This window comes from Coenobita brevimanus, chromosome 54 (assembly GCF_032717465.1).
Source record: "Coenobita brevimanus isolate Jiangsu-jjx chromosome 54, ASM3271746v2, whole genome shotgun sequence".
Classification (NCBI taxonomy): domain Eukaryota; kingdom Metazoa; phylum Arthropoda; class Malacostraca; order Decapoda; family Coenobitidae; genus Coenobita; species Coenobita brevimanus.
In genome coordinates, this window is record NC_137007.1 from 32,113,841 (window position 1) to 32,123,712 (window position 9,872).

The 9,872-nt window shown below is 41.8% G+C and overlaps 1 protein-coding gene across 1 annotated transcript in view; it reads left to right on the forward strand.

Moving 5' to 3' along the window:
* Positions 1-901: 901 nt before the first annotated feature.
* The window catches only part of LOC145400973 (ileal sodium/bile acid cotransporter-like), a 10,727-nt gene continuing 1,756 nt past the window's right edge, over positions 902-9,872 (forward strand). The window contains exons 1-4 of the mRNA XM_080273333.1: positions 902-1,093; positions 4,929-5,134; positions 6,918-7,131; positions 9,027-9,194. Of these exons, the coding sequence (XP_080129459.1) occupies positions 902-1,093; positions 4,929-5,134; positions 6,918-7,131; positions 9,027-9,194 (780 nt within the window). The remainder of the gene's footprint in view (positions 1,094-4,928; positions 5,135-6,917; positions 7,132-9,026; positions 9,195-9,872) is intronic.

Below are 9,872 nucleotides of genomic sequence, written 5' to 3' on the forward strand. Positions count from 1 at the left end.
AAGCTGTGTGTGATGAAGGAGTGATAAGCCTCAGAGAACGGATTGTGTAACCTATGCCCAGAGTGGAATACATCATACAATGGTGGGCCAATAAAAAGTTTTGAAAGAACATACAGCATGAGAGGAGAGGGGAAAGAAATCATGGAAGCGCGATGGGTATGAGCAGTAGGTGTGGCATACGGATATATTATCTACTTTATATATATATTTTTTTAGCTAATTTTCCGTAATTCACTGGCACCTGTAACCTGCGTAGGATTTTTACTTAATTTGTTTTTCCTTCCTCTACTTCATATTCTCTCTCTCTCTCTCTCTCTCTCTCTCTCTCTATAAAAAAAAGAAAATACTACGGCTCTACACCCTTTCCATAGCACTTCCTCGTGACTAGCATCATATTTTGTTGTTAATCTCGTGCTACAGCTCAGTAAAGGTGGACAGATGTCATTTTTTGCCAAGGTAAAATGAAAAGTATATAGTATCCATTTCTACAACTTCCTTGGTGGTGTAGTGGTTAGCAAGCCCCAGACAGTGTGACGACCCTGCATAGATCCAGTCCTAAAGAAGTGATTAGAGTTTTTTTTTTTTTCTTCCCTGTACTGCCGTCAAGGAGAGTACGCTGGTCATCTGCCCGGAATTGTACAGGACTAAGGTAACCTAATCTCGGGCTAAGCAAACTTCGACAACACTAAACTGGGGCTGACTATTACCGCCTATGTTACCTTCCTACGAGGCTACATTCTCTCTTGGCCCGATGTCTGTTATGGACCTTGGAGTTTAGAGGAAGCCATAAGAGTCTGAGGGTGTCACAGTGTGGTTGGAGTTGCGAGTGAGCCACATAAATTTGACAGTAATAAACAGGACGTATTATAGCATACATCTCCATAACTTCCTTTTTTACCAGATGGATGAGGAGGTGGTAAGCGAACCCTCGGTATGGCTGGAGGTGAACACGACGGGCAATATGAGCAACGTGACCGAGCCCGTGGAGGTGGAGCTATGGCGACAGCAAGTGGACCTCGCGGCCACCATCATCCTTACCCTCAACACCACCATCTTTATGCTCGGCATGGGGGCTGCTATATACGTTAAAGAGGTGCGTGGTGGTGGTAGGGAGGGAGCTTCGGAAGTGTATGTACCGTTAGATTAAGATGGGTGCGTGGTGGTGGTAGGGAGGGAGCTTCAGAAGTGTGTGTACTGTTAAATTAAGAGGGGTGCGTGGTGGTAGTAGTGGTACAAGATGCTTCATAAGTGTTTGTACTGTTATTTTATTTCATTTAGGGTTACCAGGTAATGTGTGGTTTTATGGAGGCAAATAAATGAATACAAAATTCCCCATGGCTATGAGTGAGCAACAGTATAGTTGGGAACTGATGAGAATTTTGGAGAGCAAAGCAGTAGGTTGTCCCATTTTGCCTGACTCTCCTGGTGTCGGGAGAATGCAATACAATGTGAAAAAATCTATAAAGGCACCGATATCTTTCAATAAATTAACTTCTAGCATTACTTTCCTGTAATACTATATGCCTATATTTGAAACGTAGAGGATATTCTTCCTAATTACTTATCTTAAACACCATCATCATCTAACCCACTGTTGCCCCATGAGGGGCGTAGGAGCACGGGGCTAGGCAAGTTGGTCCTGACATTTAAGATGAGAGTGACCAGTTTCACTCATCCTTGAGTGGCAGTATATGGGCAATAAACCCCAACCATCCCTTGGATATAAACCTGCCAAGGATAAATCCGCCTTAATTACCCACTAAACCACAAGGCGCCATAATCTGGTTCTAAGGTTACCACTCAGCATAGTTAATGGTTTCCTGGTGTACAGGAAACCATTTGGCTTGTCACTCACTGTAGAGTCACCCGTAGACAGAAGGAAGAGGAAAGAATGAAGGAAAGAAAGAAGAGGAAGGAAGGAGAGAAGGAAGGAAGAGAGGAATGGGCAGTCACCCGAGCGCAGCATCACATCGAGTGAGTGGATGGTGAGCGCCCCCACTTGCCACTTCAATAATGAAGTTAGAAATGATGGTAGGAAAAGAAGATAGAAGGACTGAGAGAGTATGAGAGACTGAAAGATCAAAGCCTGACTGACACTCCTGCATGGTGACAGATAAGATAACCGATTACCCTTCACAGTGATAGACAATATGGTACTGCCTGAGCAAGAGATGTATCATCCTTACTACCTGAGTTTGTAATGAAAGGTAAAATACAGGTAGCATTGTCGGAATATGCATGCCTACTGGAAAATTATTAGGCAATCTTGTGGTGTGATGCAGAATGACACAAGGGCATCGTCGAGGATGCTCCCTAACATCTCATCCTCAGCGATTTATTTTCCAAACTACTCATCAATATCCTCATTTTTGGTTCTTATATCTTTTCAGTATCGACAGGGAGTGCCGAATAATTCTTTACTGGGTGTACAGCATCTGCCGGCTTTCAAACAATACTGGGGAAGCTACAGTTCTTCCATTTCAACTTGGCCCAGACATTCTTCCTTTTAGGGCTTATTTCACGTAGCTAGATGGCAGAATAATACTATCTATCTATCTATTGCCAGACGCCTCAATCCCGTTTGGGGTGGCCACAAACAAATCGCCTCCAAGTCGCCCTGTCCCCCGCCATTTCACTCCCCTGCTCCCAACTCACACCCCCCTCTCTCATATACCTCTCCACCCCATCTCTCCATCTCATCCTCGGCCTCCCCCTCCCTCTTTCCCCCTCCACCTCACTCACATACACTCTCTTCGTCAGTCTTTCACCCTCCATCCTCTCCACATGGCCAAACCACCTCAGTGTGTTCCTCATAACGCTTCCTATCACATCCACATCAACACCACAACGCTCCTTTATATCCTCATTCGTCAGCCTGTCTCTCCATGTGACTCCACAGGCTCCTCTTAAATAACTCATTTCCACTGCTCTCACTCTTGACTTGTGTCCTTCCAACAACGTCCAAGCTTCACTTCCGTACGTTAGAGTTGGTATCACAATACTGTCATGTAGTAACTTTTTCACTTCCATGCTCACTTCCCTGTTTCTTATCACTGCTTTCAAAGAACCAGCAACCTTTCTTCCCTGCTGTACCCTTTCAAGCACTTCACCCTCCAAACCTCCATCCTTACTCATCACACTACCCAAGTACTTAACGTACTCACATTTTCCAATTCCTCACCATCCAACCTCGCTGTACATTCACTGACTTCACCTCTCTCAAAGACCATCACTTTACTCTTCCCTACATTCACCTTTAGATTCCGTTTCTTACACACTCTCTCAAACTCATCCACCAAGCCTTGCAGCTCCCCTTCGTCCTCACTCAACAACACAGTATCATCTGCAAACAACAGCACAGGGAGTTTCCAAACACTATCCTCTCTCACCAGGGCCACTCCAAAATCCACTACCCTACCTTGTACCTCTTTTATTACCCCATCCATGTACAGATTGAACAACCATGGAGACATGACACATCCCTGTTTCAACCCAACTTTCAAAGAGAAAAATTCACTTAGTTCACCATCCACACGCACTGCAGCCTTTGCACCGTCGTACATACTCTTCACAGCATTCAACAACTTCCCATCTACTCCATATATTCTTAACACTTTCCACAATCCTAGTCTATCCACCCTGTCATATGCTTTCTCCAAATCCATGAAAGCTGCATACAACTTCTTTCCCTTCTCTAGAAACTTTTCCACTAAAGATCTGAGAATGAATATCTGATCTACACAACCTCTTCCCTTCCTAAAGCCTCCCTGTTCTTCTCCAACTAATTTCTCTGTTCTTTCTCTAACTCTGTCAATAAGTATCCTACCATACACTTTTCCTATTATACTAAGAAGACAAATGCCCCTATGATTACCACACACTTCTTTTTCCCCTTTTCCTTTGTACAAGGGAATAATTATACCTGACTTCCAATCCTCCGGGTCTCTACCTTCCTCCCAGGCCAATCTGCACATCTTCCACATCCATTCTACTACTATCTCTCCCCCATGCTTCAGCATTTCACCACACACTCCATCAATTCCTGGGGCTTTCCCTGATTTAACTTTCTTCATTGCTTCCACAACTTCTATCCTACTGATTTCTTCCTGTCTTCTCACCTCCCTCCTTCTCCCAGCCATTCCCCAGCCACTTATACTCGCATTACTTCCATCCTCCACGTTCAACAATTCCTTAAAGTGTTCTCTCCATCTGCTCACTTTTTCTCCCTTCTCCACTAGTAATCTACCATTTTTATCTTTCACTCCCCTGCTAACTTCACTTCCACCCTGTCTTACTCTTTTCACCTCTTTCCAGAACATTTTCTTACAGTCCCTCCACTTTACACTCAAATTCCTTCCAAATTCCTCATCCACTCTCTTCTTACTCTCTCTTACTAATCTTTTCACCTCTCTCTTTCTTTCTACTGCTTGATATCCCTTCCACTGCACTGCTTCGTGACTGGCATCATACCCTACTGTTAATCTACAGTTACAACCCAGCATTCAAGTTGGAGAGATGTCAGTTTTAGGCCAAGTAGGAGTAAAGGGACTATTGTGAGTTCCGAAACGTCACCCGAAGCACTGGGGTTAAGCAGGATGAAGTGTCAGACGGAAGATGTATAAAATGGTGGAAATTAATATCAAGCCTCCTCATAGATGTTCAGAGCAGGTTTACCAAAGTCAGATAAAAAGATGGAATTTTATATCAAGTCGCCAATTGTCACTGATGTTCAGAGCAGGTGCATGAAAAGCAGGCTTATGTCCAAAGCAGCTTCAACAAATTCCGATGAAAAGATGGAAATCAGTACCATGCCTCCGAGTATCATAGATGTCGAGAGCAGGTTCACCAAATTCTATAGAAAAATGTAAATTAATATCGAGCCTCGTAGAAGTTCGAAGCAAGTTCACCAAATTCTTCTTCCCTTATAGCTGTGGCAACACGCTAAGAGGCCTGTGGGGGCCGTGATAGGGATGCTAGGACAGTTCCTGGTGCTGCCGGCTGTCGGGTTCTGCCTTAGCCTCGCCTTCAAACTCGAGCCCTATGAGGCCCTGGGTGTGCTCATGATTTCCTGCTGTCCGGGCGGCACCTTCTCTAACTTCTTCACCTACTGGCTCGACGGAGACCTCGCTCTCAGGTATGAAAGTTTGGTTTGGGATGTACGGTACGGAACATAGATACAGATCTACTTCACTAAAATAAATAACACTCAAGGTCTTATCCGTGCCCAAAATCTTTTGCTATCCAGGTAACTCCTCTTACTTCTTAATTTTCTGGCTCGACAGGGACCTCGCTCTAAGGTATGTAGGGCTGGGATGTACAGTATGATGGGGGGAAAAAAATTCTGATCCACTTCATTACAATACTCTACGAGGTCGTGGGATTATTCATGACACCTTGCTGTTCGTGTGGGAATTTCTGCAACTTCTTCACCTTATGGCTGGATGGGGACCTTACTCTAAAGTATGTAAGAGTGGAATGTACGGCAGGGGACATAAATACTGATCCACCTCATTACATAAACAACCCTACAAGGTCCTGAGCTTCCTCATGCGTGATAGTATTAAATAATCTTCAAGCCAAATAGGTAAAACAGCTAATTCCTTGCCTGTGCAAGACTGGATTCTTAGGTACTCAGAATTATCGAACCTAAGAATGACGATACCTACGCCATGGTTGTGTCAGATAAAGCCGATAAAACACATGATAAGGCCATTAATAACTGACTGCAACAACAGTAAGAAGAAAAGACACACACACACACACACACACACACACACACACACACACACACACACACAGCTCTCTACTCCCTCACTACGACCACCTATTTCCCATTTCACTCCAGCTACCATCAGACTTTTTTCTTTTTTTTAATTCACGACGGACCTCTACTGATGAAGGGGTTAATGAAGGCTACTCTAACCAGTCAAAAAGTCTCTCTCTCTCTCTCAAAAAATAAATAAATAAATAAATAAATAAATAAATAAAAATAAATGAATAAATAAAAAGAATGATATATAAAAGAAGCCTAAGCACTCCATTTCTAAAAGCTCTCCCTGACGTGATTTTTTTAAATGCAAGGAAGAAGGAACCAAAGGCCAGAACAAAATCGTCTGGAGAGAGTATGAATGGAACAGAGAGGGTGGTCCGTAAATGGCACTTTACTAGAAACTCACGTGCCAGTCCCTATTTTGCTGCGGGGACGGCTCAGTCGGCTGGTCTGGGAGTAACTGAGGCTTTTGGAGTAGGAAATGAATGAATGATGCAGGGTATATACTGATAAAACTGAGTGAGCCGTAGCCACGCACGCGAGAAATCGGCCGGTGGGGTGAAAGTACAGTGTTAAAGACATGGTTAAGCTAAATCGGATACTCGTTGTGATAAGAGATGATGAAATAGTTAAGATGCATCGACAATATATGAACGATAAATCCGAACCAACAAACGGACGATTTTATTCAGCATGGGGTAAGTCTCTCGTGGTGAAGATCCGAAAAATAACAGAAAACAACAAAAACAACACAAGATAACAAAGGATATGACACAAACAAGATAAAAAAGAACAACACGATAACAAGATAAATATTTTGACGGCTACGACGGAAGCTTATCTGGCAAGGTGAACTCTTCCCTCTTATCGTGATTTTCTTCAGATAACTTTAGGTTTTATCACGGAGAGTCGCCATACTATCTCCACTCGTCGCTATTTTAAGATCAGCCTCTTCAGTACGAGAATATGTTACTTAAATCTCTCTCTCTCTCAGCATTAATTTAGCCTCTTTCCCTCCTGAACTAACCTCCCAGTCCCTCCCTTTCTCTTTCAGCATTAAGCTCGTCTTCTTCCCTCCTGAACTACCCCCTTCTCTCTCTCTCTCTCTCTCTCTCCCTCAACTAACCCCGCCTCTCTCCCCCTCCAGTATTCTGATGACCGCCTGTTCGTCCATCATAGCGTTCGGAGGTATGCCCTTCAACCTCTGGCTCTATAGCAAGTACTGGGTCGGGGATGACGGCCATGACCTCGTTCTGCCCTACAAGAGTATCATGACATCCTTGGTCTTCATCACCATTCCGGCCGTCGTGGGAATAATTGTTCGATACTTCCACAAGAGAGCTGCTGAGATTATTACTAAGGTGAGAAAGCTTCCTAATACCTTTTCTTAAGCGATTTAAACACCTCTTCCTAAGCGATTTAAACACCTCTTCCTAAGCGATTTAAACACCTCTTCCTATGCGATTTAAACACCTCTTCCTAAGCGATTTAAACCTCTCCTAAGCGATTTAAACACCTCTTCCTAAGCGATTTAAACACCTCCTCCTAAGTGATTCAAACACCTCTTCCTTAGCGATTTAAACACTTCCTCCTAAGCGATTTATTTTGCTTTATACACTACCATCGTTTCCCTGTTCCTGAAACCACTCGAATATTGCCATACTCTGCATAAGTAAGGCACAAAAGGATATCAACCAGCCGGATAAAATACAATGGGAAAAAAATAAATCCCTATAGAAGAGGTGTTAGGGAGCCTCCTACAAGAGAATATGAGCCCTGATGTATTCGGGAGCTGGTGTAGTTATTTTTGTAATTTATTCTGGTCAGTCACAAAATTTTATATAGCTTTGGGGAGGCTTTATTATTATTATTAGTATTAGTATTAGTATTAGTATTACTGCTACTACTACTACTACTACTACTGGTGCTGCTGCTACTACTGTTACTACTACTATCATTATTAGTATTATTATTTACAAATTTAGATTCTTTATTTATCATTCAGTACAAGCTCCAACAAGATGGCCAAACACGAAGGTCCGAAAAATAACACAAATATCACCACATTAAATACGAAAGATAAACATGATAACACAAATAACACAAGATAACAAAAATAACACAAGATAACAATATAACAAAGTATAAAAAACACAAGATTAAAAACACAGGATAACCAAAATAGCATGATAAGAATATCAATAACACAAATAACAAAACAACAAATATAACAGGATAACAAAAATAAAAGACAAAAAATAACAGGATAACAAAAATAACAGAATAACGAAAATACACAAGATAACAAAAACAAGTGATAAAATGTAACACAAGATAAAACGTATACTAACAAAAATCCCAGAAAGAACACAAAATAAAAATAAGACAGGATAAATATAACACAAATAACACAAGATAAAAATAACACAAGATAACAAAAATAACAAGGTAACACAAATAACACAGGAAAAATAACACAAGATAACAAAAATTAAACACAATAAAAAAAATAATCACTGCTGTCTTAAGGAACGTCATATCGAATGGAAAAAAGTCCCCAAGAAGAAAAAGCAGATTAAGAAAAAAAATTGTGCGTCATTTTTAAGGAGGAAACTGAGACTTGGACCCGCATTCTCGTCAGTTAAGGAAGCTCCCAAACACCTTTCCCTAAGAGATTTACTTTGCTTATTATAATTGTCCTTCTCAGTGTTGCATAACTCCCTCCAACATACTCTGCATAAATAACATACAAGAGGATATAAACCAGCCATATCCAAAAATAAATCGCAAAGGATGAGGTGTTAGGGAGCCTCCTTACCCGACAAGAATACGGGCCTGTCTGACATACAGTAATAAACCTCGTGTGGTCGATAGGCACACTAGGCTCTGTAATGTATGTGCCTTAGCGAATCATTCACCACCATACACTATGCTCTTTCTCAAATGCTATGTATATTCGTAATGTCTGCACCTCAGCGGTTTATTTTCCCTTACTCTCCTTTCAGTGTTACGTGCATCCGTTGCGTCTGTAACTCAGCGATTAATTTCCTACCCTAAACCTAAATTTTCTCGCATGTCACGTATAGCTTTTTGACAGACACTGGATCACTAACATTAAAAAAATAGTGTCCGGTAAAAAAAAAAATGAGTGATTAAAGCAAAAATAAAAATAAACTGCACAGGAAAATGCATCACGAAACCTCCAAAGCCACCTAAAAATGCATTCCTAACACCTAAGCCACTTTCATGCCTCCAGGTGACGGGCATAGTGGGCTGGCTTGGGGTGGCAGCTGGGGCTTCGATGTGGCTTACTTTGTACTGGAGGTCCTTCGTCGTGGCCACACCTCTCATCTACCTGGCGGCCTTTCTTCTGCCTGTTATTGGATTCATTCTCGCCTTCATCCTCGCTAAGGTGGCTTGTCAGGTGGGTTAATTATCACCATCATCATCGTCGTCATCGCTGTCATCATCATCACACCTCTCATATACCTGGTCGCCCTCCTTCTACCTATTATTGGATTCATTCTCACCTTCATCCTCGCTAAGGTGGACTGTCAGGTGAGTTAATTATCATCATCACACCTCTCATCTACTTGGCCGCCCTCCTACCTATTATTGGCTTCATTCTCGCCTTCACTCTAACTAAGGTAACGTGTCAGGTGAGTTCATTCTATTTTCCTCATTCCTTTACCTTTTCCTTTCATACATTTAATCTACCTTGTTCCGTCTTCCTCCTTACCATTGCATTCATTCTCGCTTTCATCCTCGCTATGGTTACTTGGCAGGTGAGTTAGACATTCTGTATAATTTCTCTTCCACTTTTTTGTAACTTTCTCTCCATTACTTTCCATCTATTACGTCTGTAGCTTTCTTTACTGCTTTCCTCATTTAACTTCAGCAACGCTCTCTCTACTTCTTTCTTTCTACAATTTCCACTCACTATTTCATCCCTTCACTGAATTCAATAACTTTCTCCTTCTTCCCTTCTATAAATTCTGTAACTTTTTAATTCTTCCCCTTTTAAAATTTCAGTAACTTTCTCTATTTCTTTCCTTTTTAAATTTTGGTTTTTTATCTCTTCCTAACATTTCAGTCTCTCCTA